This window comes from Drosophila subpulchrella, unplaced genomic scaffold (assembly GCF_014743375.2).
Source record: "Drosophila subpulchrella strain 33 F10 #4 breed RU33 unplaced genomic scaffold, RU_Dsub_v1.1 Primary Assembly Seq141, whole genome shotgun sequence".
In the NCBI taxonomy this organism is placed as follows: Eukaryota; Metazoa; Arthropoda; class Insecta; order Diptera; family Drosophilidae; genus Drosophila; species Drosophila subpulchrella.
In genome coordinates this window covers 25299-42961 of record NW_023665482.1, presented here as the reverse complement: position 1 = coordinate 42961, position 17663 = coordinate 25299, and the positions used below count along the sequence as shown (strand labels likewise).

The following is a 17663-nucleotide window of genomic DNA, read 5'->3' as shown; positions in this document are numbered from 1 at the left end:
ATACAGTAGCCAGAAATTTTGAGCTTACGTTTATTGTCACATACTCGTATACACGGGGTTTAGAGCCCTAGTTAAGACCGGTGCAAATGGGTATTTCCAGGGGCCTATAACGTGGCGTAAACGCGTTGTTCCAGATAAAGGGGACCATGATGGCGGCCAAGATCTGGCCAGTTAGCTGCATTACAACAGAGTCCGGGTTGCCTTGAAAGATGGCCGGCACTAGAGTCTTGGCTGGGTTCATTGAGGCTCCAGTTAATTGGCCCTGGAAAAGGAAAAAAATGTTATACCTATTCAGAGATGCCAAAAAAAATAAGTTTGTATACCCCTGCTTTTACGATTTTCAAGACATTTTTCAAAAAATGTGTTGGTTTAAAGACTAATTCATTTATTTTGGATGCATTTGCAATCTTAAGATTAAGTTTGACATTCCTGTTAAGATTCATAAAACTACACATACCTAATCTCTAAAAATGCTTCTATCTGGGGAAACCTAAAATTACTACCTATATTCCATCTCTTTAATTTATTGTCTTTTCCTTTGCTGATTATTTCAGCGTCATAAGATATGGGACTGCGATTATAAATTGCGATTGCAGAATGCTTTGAATTGTTAGAAATGCTGAAAGATTACTAATCTATAAACCACCAGTTGAGATTGACACACTTCAGAGTGATTTTAAGAGATTATGGTTTTTCATACAAAAACAATTCACTGAAAGAATATTCTATCTAGTTTTAAAACATTCGGGGTCAAATTTATTTCTTTCGTTTAATAAATTTACTTTATTTGAAAAATGATTACTTAAGATTAGATAATTTTCTAAAATTATAGAAAAAATTGCCGTGACTTAAAGATACTGAAGTTCAAGGTATGAGTGTGTTGCTTTTATAGTTATAATTTAAATATAGTAATATATATTAAAGATGTAGCTAAGATGTTCTTACCCCTGCAAAACTGCAGGCGATCACCAGGAGGCCCATCCGAATGGTGACCGAGTCCAGAAATCGTCCGTTTCGCACGTCCCACAGGGCACACCATCCGAGCACGAAGACCGCGGTCAGCAGGCACTCGATGCTGATAATCTGGTTGGTGGTCAGACTGGCCATCGGTTCCACCAGACAAACGGCCGGCTTGCTGGCATCCACCACTTCTTTGGGTAACAGTTGGAGCAGAAGGTAGTAGCCAGCAAATCCACCAGCCAGCTGACAGACCACATACATCATCATCAAATCCGAGGCTATATAGCCCATGAAGTAGCACGAGATCGAGATGCAGGGATTTGCATGGGCTCCGGAAACGAAGCCAAACACGTGCATTACCACCATCACAGCCAGTCCGTAGTGAACGCTATTATAATGAATTTATTATTCAGAGTCCTGAGCAATATAATAAAACCGTATTACCTGGCCACCAAACTTTTGTTCCCATCACCCTGGTTCATCGAATCACCCATGCAACCAAAGAGCATCAGCAAAGCGGTGGCACTAAACTCACTGGTACCACGTATAAATGTAAAGAAGTCCCAAATCATCGTGAACGTGAACTTACAGTTGTGTATCACAGACGATTTAAAAAAAAAGAAATAAAAGTAACTAGAAGGTCCTGTGTAATTATGAGTTTTGATACTGTTGACTACGAGTATTAAAGTGAATGTGTAATACTTCAACTGGTAACAAGAGAGGTAAGGTTTACTTTGATATATTCGGGTTTTTGTAAAATATGGAACAACAAATTTAAAAAAATAAAATATTACAAAAAGTCTTAATGGTCAGGAATAAAAAAATGTTTCTTTAATTGCTATCCTTACCTTTTTTATATCGCCTCCAATACATTTTGTTCATTTCTTTTCTCGCCTTCGCACACTCCCCTGGTGCGTTTCGTCACTACGTAGACTGCCCTCCATAGTAATAAATAATCTGGTTACCCCAGAAAAACCTTTTAAAAAAAATGAAAAATACGGTTATTTAAAAATTTTTCGTGTTTATAGTAGAATAAAATAGAAATATGTTCCGGGGGGCATATAAGGTTTTATCATTCTTACAGTCAAGACATGTCTTGGTTAAGAACAGCTTAAAGTAGGTCTTTCTGCTCTGTGAATTCCCCTTATAACACCATATCATTACAGTAAAAGACGGCCTTTCAGTGATCTTTTTGATAAAGGTGGCAAAGGCAGTGGCGGAATCGAACCTTACCATGTAGCAAGTATCCTAAAGTAACTACCTATCTTGAAAATGATTAATAATTGTATTTTCAAAGAAACTATTACAAGTAAACAAAGGAAAAGAGGCACAGATCTTGGAGTTAACCGCACAAATCGAATCCCTTGAGATGCAAATTAAAGCCCTGGAAAAAACCAAGTCAGCTGAGGCACAAGCTGCGAAAGGAGAACTTATGGTAGTCCTTAAAGAGCTAAAAGGTGCCCTCCGGAAATTAAGAATGAATAAATAATAATAAATATGTGTACAGATCTATTTTATAATTTAGAGCAACGGTTACAATGGCATTTGTCTTTCATTTGGGTGAGTAACTATCATAGGGCTGTGTGTGCTAACCGCAGTTGTACACTGTTTGTGTGGAGGCAGTGAACGAGCAGAGCTCTTCCAAGGGCAAGGACCTTTAGGTCCTAGTTCTATAGAACTAGATGAATATCATTAGGCATCTTTCACCTCTGTTTTGCAGAGGTTTGGGTCACAGCTACTCCACATTGTAATATTATTTTTAAAGATACTTTACATTTTTTAGCACACGTTTAAAGCATACTTTCTGGCTTTCTTTGGAAACATATGCAATATTTGACATGGTTCTTAAAAGTTACTTCAAAATTCATTAAATTTGTACTTTGGAAATACTTTCAAATTTTTCTAAATAATCAAAATTGCCTGGTTTCATTTTCATTCGAACAAACATGAATATAAATCCCATAATCCGTACCATATTGAACCACTTACGAGGTTGCACCATTAGGTTAGTATTGTTAAGTGCCGATATGGAAATTAACATAATATTGTTTAAAAATAGGAGCTATCTGGTTGTCCTGCCCGATCACGGTCGTATAGAGAAACAGCTTAAGCTGGAGGAGCTGATAACGGTAAGATAGTGATTATCAAGGTAAAATAATCAGGATTAAACTGTGCTCACAGGAACGTGGAGTTTTGGATATGCGATCTCTTGAGCTCTCACTTCAGCAAAAGCGCGTTGAGGCCAATCTAACCGATCTGACACGTTGCATAAGGGGCATGGAGTTTGATTTGAAGGTGAATTCCGATCTGGAGAAAAAGGAAAACAAACAGCCACGTGGTACCTCGCATAATTCCCCGCCAAGCGATAAGAAATCACCCAAAGTCGGTGGTTTTAGCGAATAGCTAAATCCCCTCGGGTTCTTCCCGGTCCCTGGGGTAATAGTACGGGTATAAAAACACTCATTTCGCCGGAGACTGGCATTCAGAAACATTTGAGATTGCCAACCATGAAGCTGTTTGCCTTGTGCTGCCTACTAATTTTGGGCCTTCTGGCATGCCTGCCCACTCCCGGGGCTGCCTCGCCATCTCGTGACAGTGGATCAGGATTAAGATCCGGTAATCCCTTCCATCCACCACCTCCAAAACAACGACCATTCTACTACGATGCACCAGTTAGGAGACAACCATCCAATACAATGTACGCTTAAGCGATAATAATGCAACAATAAAAACGAGCGAGTATGAATCGGGGACTTATATTTTCTTATCAATAAGAGGCAGCCGGCTGAGAATGTGAACATCTGATTTTGTTCACTTTTTAATGCATGACGCGATACGGGGGATGCCGAACAAACAAGTAATAAATTGTTTTTTTTTTATCAAAATAAAAAAAATTGTTAATAGTAAACAAACTCTTAATAAATTCCAAAAGCACTGATGTTTTTGAAAACATTTTCCCATCAACAGATTCGCGATATTGCGTTAATACCATTCGAATAAATTATAAAGAAGCTATTAAGTAATTTTAAAAAACCTGCTTTTGATCACTTGTCAAAATTTTACAAAATTACCCATATTATGTGTTTCTGCCACACAGGTATTATAGTTTCCAGAAGTTAAGAAACAATGTTTACTATGGCGCGAATTATAAGCTCGACAACTTGTACCAAACTATTATATGCACGGAAAGCACCTTCTCATATCAGTATGCCTCACAAAAAGATATGGATTAGTTTACGCAAAAAGAATGGCCTAGTTTTTAGAAACCACTCCGTTCTGAGCACGAAAAATGTCATTTACAAATATCCTTTCAAGTAAGTTTTTTATTATCATTTTTTATTATTTTATTTATTTTATTATTATTTTTTATTTCAAGATCCCACAGGCGGCAATTCTCCGACAGACTATACGAAAAAGGCAGAGGAGAGGAACTTAACTATTTTCTTAGGCTTGTGTGTATACAAAAATATCAACATTTTAATCATCTAAAAAACGACCATCGTATAGGGCAGAGAACAATTTATGAAAATCAGAAAGAACAGGATTCAAGAAATTACCAACGAAATCGAGCAATTGGAAAAAGAGATTCAAAAATTGGAAAAGCAAACTAGTCACCGATCACAGAAAAATAAAGAGCTTCTTCAGAAGGAATTACAGGCTCTAAGGGAAATGTTAGGGAGATTTCATAAGAACATCGAAAAAGAGACAGAATAAAAGATCTCAGATAAGTAGGCTATCAGTAAACAGTTTGTCTACAGCTTTTCATCCGTTTTGAAATACTTAAAATTAATCATTTAGTAAATTTTAAATTTTTTACGTATCTACAGATCCAGACAGTCCAATACCGTGAGAAATAATGCTTAAAGTCGTAGAAAAGATAATTCAACTGTTGCGGCCCAGGATATGTCAATTCACGCAGTCCAATAAGTAAGTAAAATGTTGATACTTATTGTATTGCAGTCAATTTAAATATCTCTATGTAGAAACATATCCAAGCATTTGTATGAGAAGGCAAGAGCGGAGGAGAATATTCATTTCCTTAAACTGGTTTGTGATCTGGAGTTATCAAAAATATTCACTTTACTAACATCCCACATTTAAACAGCAAAGAGAGCAGCTGAAGTCCCTGCGAGAGAAGATTCTCAGCCAGAAGAACGAAGTCACGACGAGGATCATTAAAGTGGATCAACAGATACAATCGTTGGAAAAATCTAAAACAGAAGATAATTCGAATACATAAAAAAAATTCATGGTGCATTCAAGGCAAACATTAGAACCATAATGGAAATTAAATAGTGTGGCAGAAACCGTAAACATTTCGTTTCTTTCTTTCGTTTGTATTTTATTTAAAATAATTTGTATCTTTCATTTACACGCTTTACAAAGAAGCCTTCTACGACAACTGAAGCCCCTCTTCATATTGGGGGCCTGCTTATACGTACGGTACATATATCATATATGGTAACAATTTGTTTTTTGCAGCGCAAATGGAAAATAAGATATTTAAAAGAACTTTCAATTAATATGGCATTTAAACAAACATATATATAGCGGTCGTATATATATCAACATAGTCTATACAAAGATAAAAATAAATACAAGTACAAGTAAAAATCAAAATCAGAGACGACTGCCGATTGTAATGAAGCATTTACATATAATAGAGTTCTTCTCTTACTGCTATCAAAAGTAATCATTTGTGCATTTCATAAGTGTTTTGAATCGTTAGTGGTGGTAGCAGAACGTAAACTGAAGTCAAGAACGTAAGTACAATACATTTGTGGTAGTTGAGCAACTTGGAGAGTGTTTCCCATACGAACTAAAACTAGTAACTAACTAAACTTGACTTGACTTGGTCAAGTGCTGGTTAGGCCAGAAGAGAGTGTATCTATGTGTGTCTGCTAGCTGAGTGTGTGTGTGTGTGCATCTTGTGTGTGTGCTTGTGAGGTAGGCGATTCATCATAAGATTATGGCATAATTCCGAGCGCCTCCTGATCCTCGCTTGGGTTGTTCTTGGGTCCTGTGTGTCGGTGTCGGGGGGGATTCGCTTCTAGCTTTCAAATACTGATCAACAATGCCAGGAATGTCTCTCTGTGTGTGAGTGTGAGTGTTGGTGTGGGTCTGTTGCTGTGGATCCTGCTTTCATCTTAAGTCTAACTCTAAGGCTAACTCTAGCCGATCTCCCAGCCACGCTCTCTGCCTGCGAACGTGGCCACGGCCATGGGTTTTAATTCTATAAACTAATGTAACATGAAACGGTGATGGGCTGCCGCTGCTCCTTGGGCTGCTGCCGCACTGCCTCCTAACTGGGCAGTCGCTTGCTGGCCAGCTCCTGCAGCTTCTGCAGCGCCAGCGTCTTGTTGATCTCCACCAGATCGCGACTGTGCTTGGCCGCCTGCAACTGCACCTCCAGGATCTTCATGCGCATCATGTGCTCCTTGTTCTGCATGTCCATGAACATGCGCAGCTCGAAGTTGCTCTGGCTGCTGCCGTTGACACTGGAGCTGGCTGCTGTTCCCGCGATGGCTACTCCATTGCTGCTGCTGCCGGAGCGCTCCAAGGCTTGGCATTCCACGGAGGCTGGCACTGAAGCGGTCAGGTTAGCGGGCTGATCCTCGCTGCCCAGCAGACTGCCGCTGCTGGTGCGTTGCCTCTTGGCCAGCGGTTTCATGCCATCCTCGTCGTCCTCGTTGTTGTTATTATTGGTGTTGTGCTGGTGATGCATGGCCACTTGGGCCTGCGCCTGATGCTGCTGTATGGCAGCCGCTGCCGCTGCTGCTGCACTGGGAAATTGGCCAGATCGCAGGGCATTCAGTGCCTCCAGCGTGGCGGATATGTTGTTCATGTTGAAGTTGGCCTGGAAGCCGGACATGTCGGCTCCTCCGGGCAGGAAGGCACCGCTCGCATCCAACGCACCGGCTGCGGAAAGTGTGGCAGGACTCTCGGCCTCATGGATCCCATTGCGACTGATGCTGTGATTGGGCGACACGCTCAGGCGCTCGCCACCGCCATGAATGTCGCTCTGATTGAGATTGTGAGTGTTGTAGGTCTCGTTGAAGGTCTCGTTGTTCTCCTCCTCCTTGATGTCCACGTCGCACAGCTCCTGCGGCGGTGTGCGGCTGCTGCTTAAACAATAAACAAATCTCAATGAAAATCTCGTCCAGCTTCCACAGAAAGCCATCAAAACTTACTCATCCATATCGTGCTCATCGGCATTGAATTTGTAGTCATCGCGATACTCAAAACCCTCCTCCAAAGCCAGCGGTATTTTGGAGTAGTCGATGCCATCCAGGGCCTCCGATTTGCAAGCCTTCTTGGCCTCCTGCATGAAATCCCACACCTCGAAGGTGAATGGCGATGGCTTCTTGCGATCAGCCACCTCGGCTCCGAACCTGGCCAAGCGATTGTTGTAGTCCAGAATCTCATTGCGAGTGCAGGCTGGAAGTTAAGATCAAAATGTTATATACAGCCATATAATATTTTTAGATATTTTTAAAGTACTATAGAAGAAGTACTCCTATGAATTTATAAATGACTACCTACCTTTCATGCGTCGCCATTGTTCTTTGAGGCGATTGCAGGTGCGATCGGTGCCAAATTGATTGGAGAACTTCTGGTGTATGATCTTCCAGGCCTTGTTCTTCACAGCCGTAAGACCGGCATCCAATCTCTTGTTCTCGATAATGCGCATATCCTTGCGGCACAGATCGAGCAGGTATTTCTTCTCCTGGTGGTTCCAGTTCTGGGTGCGTTCCCTCTTCTTATACATGTTCATCGAGGGGCTGTTCATGTACTGTGTCATTTCTGCAAGTATTTCAACGAATTTAGAATGCCTCGAAGCAGAGAGTTAGAGAGCCATTTGCCTAACTTACCCGTCTTCAAGTCGACGCCCTCCAGCAAGTTGTGGTTGGAATTTTGCCAGTTGGCTGCGATCTTTATAAAAGCCTCCAGATCGGTGGCCGGATACTGTTTGTTGACCTGCAAAATAAAAAAAGAATAGCGAGAGGTAAGAAATCAGACATCAGTAATGAGCAGTCATTGATTAAGCCTCAAATAACCGGCACTGAATCTGAATCGCAAGTCCCAAATACTTGAGCATGCAAAACTTGTGCCAAATTCCTCACCATACGAAAGTGCTTTTGGGACGCACTCCAAAAACCAATGAACCTGAACGATGATGAATTCGGGCAAAATCGAAGACAATCGAAACAAAATGAAGTTTGTTTTTCGTTATTAAGCACATCAATTAAATTTTTGTTTGTCAGTGAAAACAAAAGGATTCTGATTCCAAGCCGAGAGTGCTTCTTTAACTTTTTCTTTTATTTTATTTATGTGGAATTATTCTACCCTGGATGATATCTGACTTTGACATGACTGCCGCTGATATTGCCGAGCAGCTATATAGATGCAGTCACATTAATTGATTTTCAATTAGCGGACAGGCGGACAGATGAACTGGGGAAAGAAAGGAGGTGGGGGAGGTGTGAGCGATATCGGGGATATAATGCTTCCATAAGGCGTAACGAAATGGGCTAAAAAGAATATGAATACGAACAATCGAATGAATTGAACACCCGCAAGACGAAAAAAGAAAAAAAAAACCAAAAAATCAAATAATGGCATGAAACGCGTTTTAATTTATAAGCTAACAAAACTCACACAAAAAGCAGCTGCCGACATTTTGTTTGGTTCGAAAAAGTATCTGTGTGTTTACACAATACCCGAGTATTTGTGCGGCCGAGTGGGGTGATCAAAAGTCATACTGACAGCCAATTATATCTAATCAAGTATATTCAAATGTACTATATAAATATATCTGAGTATGCATTTATTCAACGAGTCTTCAGTCAAGTTCTGGTTATTAACCAAACAAACGATTGGTAACCATTGGTTTAAACTTGAGTAATTTTTCTAAATCAAGTACAAATATCTGAATATTATTTATGCAACGTATTCTTCAATGAAGTTCTGGTAAGTAAGGGTAATCACCACTTAAGTTACTCACATTAACGAAATTAGAACATGACATTGGTAACCACTGGTTAAGAACACCATCATGAGTTATGTTTCATTAAGTCAAAGAAAAGTCAAAATAAACTGTTTACTTAGCCGGGAAGACCCTAAATTGTGATATGACTAATAATTTAATTTTTATTTGCCTGAAATGCAGACTTAAAAAAAAAACCGAAAATGTTATTTTCCCCTCCTCAAAATCAGCTCAACTGTACTTGTTAAATATCGTCTCCCTAAAAACTCTCTCATTGATCGCTTCCCCCAACACAATCGTCAATCCTAAGTACGTTTTATGGTGCTTTATTTTATTCCAATTTTGTTCAGTCGATCGCTCGATTCGCCTTCTACTTGCCCCTCCTGGCCATCGAACACCCACAACTCTTGGCTGTAGAAACTGCGCCATGTGTTCAATATTTATGCCGTATCTGATTTACAATTTATATATATGCGTACTTTGTACATACGTCTTACTTATCTAGATATTTATGTACATTCGTATTTATCGCATACTCAAAGACTGAAAGGAGACTTAGTCATTGGAGAATGAACGCGGCGCGTGCGCTTATTATTATTATTATTTGTACTCTTCCTATATATAAATTCATATTTATTAGCAAACAATTAATTATTACTGTCGACTATTATGGGAATGTTTAAATTTTAGTCATGAGCTGCGGGGTGGTTGCACCTTTTATTTTCGGATGGTACACAGAAACAAAAAATTATGTTATAAGAGGGCACATTTTATCACTCATATACCAGTTTAATTTACTACTGATACCCTTTTCTATTTATAATATATCCTTTTGCACTAAAAATAAATCCCTCAATTAAATCATCATTTTTCTCTTCATTATCACAAACCAATATTACCAAAAATATACATTTTACCAAAAAATTGAAAAGAAGACAACGTTTTTTTAACAGTGCATGCAAAGAATGCCAGAATCATTTAAATTCGAGTCTGGTGCCGATTATTTGCAAGGGTGGGGCTCAGGCTCAGCCAAGTTAGTCAAAGATGAAGTTGGAAGAAGATGCAGACTGTGAAATTCTGTATCCAAAATGTATCTCTGAAATGTCGCAATTTAAAATCATCACTTGCTTTGCCTTCGGCGTAAAAAAGGATCTCTCAATTAATATGCTGATCAATTGGCGTGCGTTTGCCGATTTTGGTTGGGAAAGTGTCTTTACGTAAATCAAATATATATAATTGTTTTCCTGCCACTCCACTTTTGGCACTGAGTGCCATGCACATTCATAAAAATAATCACTCCAATCAATGTGACTTCAAAACTAAGCATTGAAATTAAATAAGCAAACTGGTTTAGATTTTGGACGTTTGTGAGCGTGTGTCTATGACCGTTTGTTATCTATTTTTTTTGTGGCCTGTTAATATAAAAACGAAAAATAATTACTAGATCTACATGCTCTACTCGAACTTAACAATTGTGAACCTACACACGGAGCGAAACGGAGCAACAAAAGTCAACCTTGTGCCTTAAAATAAAGCAAGGCATTGTTGCCCACCACCGCCGGAGACTTATAGTTATAGACCAGACCAGACCAGACCATGTCCGATATATATAGTACATAAGTACGTATTCCGAAACGAAATCCAATGCCCCGGCAGGCGTCTGTGTGGGTAATTACCGCAAATTAACGAACGTATTCTGCGGCATGCCTTAGTATCTGAACTATCTTTGTCATCAAGTTAAAGCAGCGTTATACGTTATAGTTCAAAGTAAATGGGAATGGGAATGGGAATGGGAATGGGTTATGATATAAGTGGAGCACACACATTATTATTACTTTTATAGTGGAGTACAGCTATGGTCAGACCCCGTCTAGATCCGAATCTTTGAACCTGGAATCGTTAAACTTTGAAGCACTTGAAATGATTTTACAAATTTCCTACTTCTGGCTCTGCTGCTTGTATAGCCTTGTATAGCATAAATTTATGTATTATAATAATTGTATGGAGAAAACTAAAAACGAAATGTCATCGAACGTTCAAGAGGCCAAAAAGAGCTCCCCATCCTGCAAGATTTTATTTTTTTTTTTGGGTCTCTCCACTCAAGTGGCAGGCATTCATTGATTTGAATGTGTGTTGCGGTTCTTAAATCAGGGAAAAAATAAGAAAAAATCAAAGAAAAGAATTTGTTGTGCCCTGTTTATTGTTCTAACGCTGTGTGGAGTAGTTCCAGGCCTAAGTGGCTGCTCCCATAGGTTTAACAATTTTCTCGTAATACCCCAGGGAAAGGAAGGCTGTTCTTTAAAACAAGTTGTCCATATTTTTGGAACGTAATATTTAGTTCCTGGAAATGTGAGATTTTCATTTTTATCGGCTTAGCCGATCTCTGGGGATTGCCAAAATAATTTTCATAGAAAGCTAAAAACTTAGAGACCCCAATTTACGTCAGTTCAATGAGTTTGTTGACTAAGATTTATAAATAGTTATATGGAAATGTGAGATTTTCATTTTTATCGGCTTAGCCGATCTCTGGGGATTGCCAAAATAATTTCCATAGAAAGCTAAAAACGTAGAGACCCCAATTTACGTCAGTTCAATGAGTTTGTTGACTAAGATTTAAAAATAGTTATATGGCTTTATCATGATTATTTTATCAGGAAACCTAGAAACTTTGGTTAAGTTATGCAAATTCCATTTCCGATGTGAGTTTTTTTTATTTTGGCAAAAAACTATATTTCTTTAACCATAGTTGAGTTAATAAAAAATAGTTCAGTTAGGATGCTATACACCTAAAAGCTGTACATATAAGTCTAATAATTCCTTGCCACATTTTATGGTATTTATCTTAATTTGTGTAAATTACTTAGTTGCAAGAATCGGTAGTTTGGGTGGCGGCAAAGTTTCTCCTGTAAATGCTGTTCAGCTGGCGCAGCTGACGGAAATTGACTCATGGCTCGGTTCAGTTCAGTTAAGTTTGGATCGACTGAGGGCGAATTATGCTCCAGGTGTGCATGACACGGGTGCCGAAACAACAAATTTATTAGAAATTTGCTGCACACAAAAATTACACACACAGACTTTGGCACATTTATGCAAACAAATAAACTAATTTCATGACGCACACGCGCGCCTGCGCAGTTGTCAGCAAAATATTTAGTTGCGTTGTGCTAGTGTTTGTGTGCTACTTACAATTGTAACTAGCTGGGGAAAAAAAACTATAAGATTTTTCTTTGTCAAATGTGGCTTTGTCTACTGCGGGCCTGGCCTACACCCAAAAATAAACGGGGAGAGAGCTGCACTGGGGAAAAAAGTGTACTTACAAATTTTTAGAAAAATAATATAAGCTCCTCAGAATAATATTTTAATAATTCAGACATTTTAAGGGAATGTAATTTATGACATTAGTTTTAAAAATATAAATTTTCTATATAATTGTTAATAATATAGGTTTCTTAAAATATTGTTTGTATTTTTTAAAGCATATAGGAATGTAGTTCATGACTATATTTTTCCAAATATAAACTTTCTTCAAGATTTTTAATAAATTAATAAAGGTTAATAAAGATTCTCAAAATAAATCAAAAAACAAGTTAACTTTTAAATTCAAAATTCTTTCTCTATTAATTATTAAAAGTAAAAAAAGGAATTAATATATTTTTTCAAAATCTCAAGATTTTTTCTCTGTGTAAAGATATAGAGTGGGGGAAAGACGGTGAAAAAAGGTAATAGAAAAAAGCTTTGGCTCGAGCGGGTTCAGTGACTTCCACTCCTCGTCTGCGACGGCGACAAATTGCGTTTTGTGCTGTGACAATTGCCAGGCATCGCAATCACAATCCACCTTTGCGCATGCGTAGGCCTAGACTTACTAAATTATTATTGTTCGGTTTCATTAGTCAGCCCGAAAAACCCGAAAACAAAAAAAACCGAAAACCCAATATCCAAGCCCCTCGCATACGAAATTGCGCAGCTGTGCATAGTTTTCGAATCAAAGCCAGACTGTGTGACAGTCGTAGATATCGTCAAGTCAAATGGATTACCTTTATCTTCGATTCCCAGGCACTCGCACACTCCCCCGAACAATTGGAGCACTCTGCATTCGTGTACATACTTAGGCCACATATATATGCTATATGGCCTGTGTTTCGACTCAACTTTCTTGAGCACACCCTGAAAACATGGCTGACAAGTTCATTACTCCGCTCCATCCATTCCATCCACAATTGCCACAAACTTTGTTGAGCTGCTGCTGCTAACTGCCTTATATGGGTACCCCACCAATTGGTATTTGTTATTGTTTTTATGCCATTCGTAGAATGAAAATTGGTTTGTCACTCGACTTGCTAAATGAGTGTGGTACATGGTAACAACATTCAGCGATCATAAAATAGCAGCGTGCCCGGAATAGCTGGCGATTCTATGAAAATATGCTGATATTGTAAGACTACAGGAAGTGAATCTAGACTCAAGAATTTACTATGGCTATTTTAGGGCCTTATGATACTGGCTTTATATTTGATTTTTTTTAAGAGAAGAAAGTCTCTACTGCTTAACAATATTTTATGAATTTAAATGTAAATTTCTTGACTTTCTAAAATAAATCCAGTCAAAAATCAAGCAAGTGTCATAAGACCTTTAGAAATATAGTCTTTGAAATGTAAAAGAATTGTTAAGTCTTATTCCATATGATGTTTTTTTCTATCTCCTAGAAATTTAAATTTCCAAGTGTAAAGGAATTTCTTTGTTGAGTTTCATGTGTATTTTTTAATAGTTACTCAAACTGTAAAGTGCCAAACAATTTTTTTAGTTGGATTTCTCATTTATTTCTTGCTAAAAAAAAGTGAACTAACGGAAATGTATAAAAAAACAAAACTAAAACTAATTATTTACTAAATTTAGCGTATACTTCTGTACAACGAAAAAAACTTTTGGAATTTTGTATAAATTAGAATCTTTTTGAATTTTTTTTGACACCAATCCCTTTTTTAAAGAATTTACATTTATCATTTAAACTGTTTTTAGTAATCTCCCTTAACCTTAATAAAGCTTCTTATATCGATTCAGAGGCGAAGGTATTTTCGAGTTACACTTATGATGTGGGTTAAAATTGGGCTGCCATTGCTGCATGTGCCCGATTGGATTGTTATTATTATATCGTATTTATAACTCTCTAACCGGGCTGACTGAAACCCAAAAGCCCAGTAAAAAGGGGGAAAGAAAAGAAAACAATTCTAGACAGTTCAGCCGAGTTCAGATGGGGCATTTGCGGCATTTTTGGTTTAGTCATTTTCCAAAAATTCATTTGAATATCGAAATTGTTTAAGTATCCATATGTGCTTGTGGCGGTCGCAATGCTTAAGTGTGTGTGTATCTAATTTCTATTTGTATTGGGCATTAATGCTTTTCGACTCTCTACGTTTTTGCCCCCCTCCCCCGAAACAAAAAACTTCTTTATAATCGCATCAAGTCATGATTGCGCCCCAACTTCGAATCAACTTTGGTTTTTTTTTCCCGATCTTTTTTTTCTTTCCTTTTAAATGTATTTTTGTTGTAGCTGTTGTGTGTGGCACTTGAAGGCGTTCAAAATAATTTCTGGTTCCATTTAAGTTGGACTTAAAACGAAAACTGAACACTGAAAACTGAAACTCTTCAAGTAGACAACAACTTGCCCGAAAAAATCGAAAGAAAAAAAAACCCAGAAAAATAAAGAAAGCCCTTCCCCGCTCTTGAGGTTTCTCGACTTGTTTCTCTTTTTTTTTTTTTGGCATTAATTGTTCCATGAACCGAATCTAAGATTGATTGAACGAGTTGAACGAACCGAGAGTAAAGTCGACTTGAGTCGTCCCGCAATGTAAATTATGGCACTGCGATTACCATTAGAGGCAGAATGAGTCGGGTCTTCGACTGCGAATGAGACACGAACCATTTAGAATGATTTGTGCTTCGATCTGCTCCGATCTCAGGCCTTTTTATACATATATCGATCTTTGGGCCAATGGCAACATACTATATACTATACCATATAGATGGACTGACCACGCCCAAATAATGGCAGCAAGTAGCCGACGCCCTGTCATGTCGCAATGCGCCATAATAATTACAAATGATCAGATGTCAATTTTTATGGCGATATTATTTTACAGCCTGCCCGCCGGCTGGAGTTTCTTAAACAAATGAAATTTATTGTTAACGGTTAGTGACCCGAATTACACGTATCGCTTATTTATATCTCAGCGGATCCGATAGATGGATGGATGGTTGGCTGGATGTGTATGTGGCTTGTATCTTTAAGTAGCAAACAGCACTCTGACTCTGACTCTGACTTGGCCCCTTAAGCGTTTTAATTGCGCCAATGCCCGAGTGGAATGACGACCGCCTACAACAACTCGATCCGCAAAGCTCCGAGCGGCGATAATGTATCTTTGTATCTGATCTTAATGTGCTCAGAGCCCAGAATTCAGAACAGAGCAACAACAAGCTTCGCATGAGCGTTAATAAGTACTTGCTATATAGTCTCTACTGGGAGCTGAATTGATCAAATGAAATGAACACGGTCATTATGGACATCTCACTGGCGGCTATGCCCATTCAATTGAGGAGAATATGTTTGGAATTCGACTGGGAGAAAGTATTCAGTCAAACCACAAAGATGATCTATGTAAAATAGGTCCTCTCATGGGTTGTTCTTTATTAGAACTTACCTAAGCATTTTATATTTCAAATTAAAGATGATATTACAGCCAAACGTCCTTAATTAATAACTTACATAGACATTTAATTAAAATCCTTCTAAGTAATCAATATCAACTAAATCCCTTTGACATAATCCCAAGCCCTGGCATTAAGAAGCAGCTATTAATAAATAGCTTTACTTATAATACCTCCTTGATAATAAAAACAAGCAGTTAAGATTAAAGAAAGCTCATTTCTGTAGTCTACTTTTACAAATTTCAATTAAAGCCAAAATAAATGAAATCCTGGCATTCCTTTCAATACAAACCCCATGAAATAAGTGCAAAATCCCCACTTCCACCCAATTGACAAATGCTAATTCTCGCTTTTCAAGATACATTTTGCATTTGGCACTTGAGTTATGCCAAGGCATTAATTCAATCCATGAGCATGAATGTTATTCATGCCGAGCGAATGAAAAAGTAGCCACGCACATTACTTGCAGCGTTTGTCAAAGCGGGTAGGAGCATATCTATATCTACAGATACAGCTACAGATACAGATATACATCTGTGTATCTGGCGGATTGCCTTCTGAACTCATTGCTCACTTTGTCGCCCCATTCCTGGAACCCACTATGTTTGTTCTTTATGATTTCGCACGTACGCACTCAGATTGAATGACTTTTAGCTCCTGGGAAAAAGGAAGGGAACTCAGAGCATGGAAGCGGAAACTGCAGCTGGGTCAGCAAGCCATTGTAATCTGGTATCCAGAGTCTGGCCCAATTAATAATATCTCATAAATATCGCATGGCTTTGCATTGGCGGTGCAATCGCAATTTAAATGTTTGACTTGGGCTCGTTTATTCACTTATCTGGCGGCTAAAGCCAAAGGAAGAAATTAATTTAATTGCGCATAAAGTACAAAATTGTTTAATTATGCCAAACAGACGGCGACACTGGGCACAGAGCGCAGTGGAAAATGTGTTAACTAATTCTAGGTAATTTAACCAACGGCTGATAAAACCGAAACCAGGGGAAACGCTCCCATTTGGCATTGTGTTGACGCCTTCCTTGTATAGTTTATAACTTTTTATTTTCCTTCTTTTTCCTCCCACCTCCCCTAATTTACGTAAATTGTTGGAAAAGAGCGGGTGTGCCATCTTGGGTGCGTGAGGTATGTAAGCCATCTTGGACTTAAACTACAAAAGACACCGGAAATAGTTCCACGAAGCTGATTTTATAATTCGCTTTTAAAGTGTGCAGCAAGCGTATTAGAAATTCGTTGAACACCATATCCCGGGGCACTTTCCTTTCCCATTTGGGGTTTAACTATTAATTAGACACACATTTGCCCACATGGTGTCCGGTTTCAGTGATTTGCCGTACAAATTTACTTAAGCATTTGATTAGGCCCAATTGATAGTAACACAAGAACAAATACGCACTCATAAAGATATGTACAAACACACACATTTCGTATATAGGCATGTCTATGAAGACTGGGTGCAGTCATGAGTATCCAAAAATAATCACCTGGGCTCTTATCGAACTAAATAAATATTAAATTGTAATTAAAGTCATGGGAACGAATGGCTCGCATTTATATATGTGTTTGCCTAGCTAGGTCAACAACAAAATGTTAAGACTACACATAATTTAAAGCTCTTTTGTTTATCGATGTCGCACACCTCGGCGTGTATCTGTAATTGATAAATAAGTCGACGAGACTTTGCCTAGCATTAAGTCAACTGATATTTAATTGCTAATTGCATCGTTTAGGGAGCTTACGACTGTCCCGTCCACTATCAATAAACTAAACTAAGTACCTTTGATAGATAACCTTAATTAAGCTGTCCGGCAATCGAATTCTTTGCATTTCTTTCAACTTTTCAAGTGACAAAATAGCCTAAGGCGCCCACAAACAAAACCCCATATGCCAAAGGAAAAAAAAAGGTATAACACAAAAAAGATACAAAACCACAAAACAACGAAAAATTTGTTTGTAGTGCACACCTGGACGCAGTTGGGTATCTAGATACTAAAATCTA

General features: G+C 38.3%; 7 protein-coding genes across 12 annotated transcripts in view; 5 read left to right on the top strand and 2 right to left on the bottom strand.

Annotated features, from left to right (window-relative positions):
• Positions 1–29: 29 nt before the first annotated feature.
• On the bottom strand, positions 30–1640 carry LOC119558814 (aquaporin-2-like). 2 transcript variants are annotated; one of them, XM_037872082.1, is made up of 4 exons: positions 1550–1640; positions 1405–1494; positions 946–1348; positions 30–262 (listed from the first exon to the last, which is right to left on the bottom strand). In XM_037872082.1, the coding sequence occupies exons 2-4, from the start codon at positions 1467–1469 to the stop codon at positions 68–70; spliced, it is 663 nt and encodes a 220-aa protein (XP_037728010.1). In that variant the 5' UTR covers positions 1470–1494; positions 1550–1640; the 3' UTR covers positions 30–67. The 2 variants fall into 2 exon arrangements, with proteins under 2 accessions (XP_037728010.1, XP_037728009.1); XM_037872081.1 differs by having other exon boundaries at positions 1405–1634.
• Positions 1641–1941: 301 nt separating this feature from the next.
• LOC119558822 lies at positions 1942–2459 on the top strand. The gene is made up of 3 exons (XM_037872094.1): positions 1942–2076; positions 2127–2199; positions 2258–2459. Exons 1-3 carry the CDS (start codon positions 2006–2008, stop codon positions 2447–2449), a joined length of 336 nt encoding a protein of 111 aa, XP_037728022.1. The 5' UTR covers positions 1942–2005; the 3' UTR covers positions 2450–2459.
• Positions 2460–2815: 356 nt separating this feature from the next.
• LOC119558818 lies at positions 2816–3387 on the top strand. Its single transcript, XM_037872090.1, has 3 exons — positions 2816–2965; positions 3020–3089; positions 3142–3387. Exons 1-3 carry the CDS (start codon positions 2907–2909, stop codon positions 3361–3363), a joined length of 351 nt encoding a protein of 116 aa, XP_037728018.1. The 5' UTR covers positions 2816–2906; the 3' UTR covers positions 3364–3387.
• A 47-nt stretch (positions 3388–3434) lies between these two features.
• On the top strand, positions 3435–3713 carry LOC119558820 (immune-induced peptide 18-like). The gene has a single exon (XM_037872093.1). It carries the CDS (start codon positions 3468–3470, stop codon positions 3666–3668), a length of 201 nt encoding a protein of 66 aa, XP_037728021.1. The 5' UTR covers positions 3435–3467; the 3' UTR covers positions 3669–3713.
• Positions 3714–4063: 350 nt separating this feature from the next.
• On the top strand, positions 4064–4856 carry LOC119558817. Of its 2 annotated transcripts, XM_037872088.1 has the most exons (4): positions 4064–4274; positions 4337–4412; positions 4468–4688; positions 4759–4856. In XM_037872088.1, the coding sequence occupies exons 1-3, from the start codon at positions 4087–4089 to the stop codon at positions 4672–4674; spliced, it is 471 nt and encodes a 156-aa protein (XP_037728016.1). In that variant the 5' UTR covers positions 4064–4086; the 3' UTR covers positions 4675–4688; positions 4759–4856. The 2 variants fall into 2 exon arrangements, with proteins under 2 accessions (XP_037728016.1, XP_037728017.1); XM_037872089.1 differs by lacking the exon at positions 4759–4856 and having other exon boundaries at positions 4346–4412; positions 4468–4685.
• LOC119558819 lies at positions 4230–5260 on the top strand. 2 transcript variants are annotated; one of them, XM_037872092.1, is made up of 5 exons: positions 4230–4274; positions 4337–4412; positions 4788–4887; positions 4944–5007; positions 5066–5260. In XM_037872092.1, exons 3-5 carry the CDS (start codon positions 4817–4819, stop codon positions 5198–5200), a joined length of 270 nt encoding a protein of 89 aa, XP_037728020.1. In that variant the 5' UTR covers positions 4230–4274; positions 4337–4412; positions 4788–4816; the 3' UTR covers positions 5201–5260. The 2 variants fall into 2 exon arrangements, with proteins under 2 accessions (XP_037728020.1, XP_037728019.1); XM_037872091.1 differs by lacking the exons at positions 4230–4274; positions 4337–4412 and having other exon boundaries at positions 4704–4887.
• Positions 5261–5304: 44 nt separating this feature from the next.
• Positions 5305–17663, bottom strand: part of LOC119558816 — a 36568-nt gene continuing 24209 nt past the window's right edge. The window contains exons 2-5 of one of the 3 annotated variants that reach the window (XM_037872086.1): positions 7833–7938; positions 7504–7764; positions 7152–7398; positions 5305–7085 (exon numbers count right to left, since the gene is read on the bottom strand). In XM_037872086.1, coding sequence (XP_037728014.1) covers positions 6263–7085; positions 7152–7398; positions 7504–7764; positions 7833–7938 — 1437 coding nt within the window. In that variant the 3' untranslated portion in view covers positions 5305–6262. The remainder of the gene's footprint in view (positions 7086–7151; positions 7399–7503; positions 7765–7832; positions 7939–17663) is intronic. The other 2 variants (XM_037872084.1, XM_037872087.1) reach the window with 2 other exon arrangements.

Coding starts and splice junctions, on each gene's coding strand:
- LOC119558819 (XM_037872092.1), top strand. CDS start 4,817: ATGCTTAAAGTCGTAGAAAAGATAATTCAACTGTTGCGGCCCAGGATA. Junction 4,888..4,943: donor CAATTCACGCAGTCCAATAA/GTAAGTAAAATG, acceptor ATCTCTATGTAG/AAACATATCCAAGCATTTGT. Junction 5,008..5,065: donor ATATTCATTTCCTTAAACTG/GTTTGTGATCTG, acceptor ACATTTAAACAG/CAAAGAGAGCAGCTGAAGTC.
- LOC119558818 (XM_037872090.1), top strand. CDS start 2,907: ATGAATATAAATCCCATAATCCGTACCATATTGAACCACTTACGAGGT. Junction 2,966..3,019: donor TTACGAGGTTGCACCATTAG/GTTAGTATTGTT, acceptor GTTTAAAAATAG/GAGCTATCTGGTTGTCCTGC. Junction 3,090..3,141: donor AGCTGGAGGAGCTGATAACG/GTAAGATAGTGA, acceptor CTGTGCTCACAG/GAACGTGGAGTTTTGGATAT.
- LOC119558817 (XM_037872088.1), top strand. CDS start 4,087: ATGTTTACTATGGCGCGAATTATAAGCTCGACAACTTGTACCAAACTA. Junction 4,275..4,336: donor ATTTACAAATATCCTTTCAA/GTAAGTTTTTTA, acceptor TTTTATTTCAAG/ATCCCACAGGCGGCAATTCT. Junction 4,413..4,467: donor TTAACTATTTTCTTAGGCTT/GTGTGTATACAA, acceptor ACCATCGTATAG/GGCAGAGAACAATTTATGAA.
- LOC119558822 (XM_037872094.1), top strand. CDS start 2,006: ATGTTCCGGGGGGCATATAAGGTTTTATCATTCTTACAGTCAAGACAT. Junction 2,077..2,126: donor TTGGTTAAGAACAGCTTAAA/GTAGGTCTTTCT, acceptor ATATCATTACAG/TAAAAGACGGCCTTTCAGTG. Junction 2,200..2,257: donor GAATCGAACCTTACCATGTA/GCAAGTATCCTA, acceptor GTATTTTCAAAG/AAACTATTACAAGTAAACAA.
- LOC119558814 (XM_037872081.1), bottom strand. CDS start 1,532: ATGATTTGGGACTTCTTTACATTTATACGTGGTACCAGTGAGTTTAGT. Junction 1,349..1,404: donor AACAAAAGTTTGGTGGCCAG/GTAATACGGTTT, acceptor TCATTATAATAG/CGTTCACTACGGACTGGCTG. Junction 263..945: donor TCGCCTGCAGTTTTGCAGGG/GTAAGAACATCT, acceptor TTCCTTTTCCAG/GGCCAATTAACTGGAGCCTC.
- LOC119558820 (XM_037872093.1), top strand. CDS start 3,468: ATGAAGCTGTTTGCCTTGTGCTGCCTACTAATTTTGGGCCTTCTGGCA.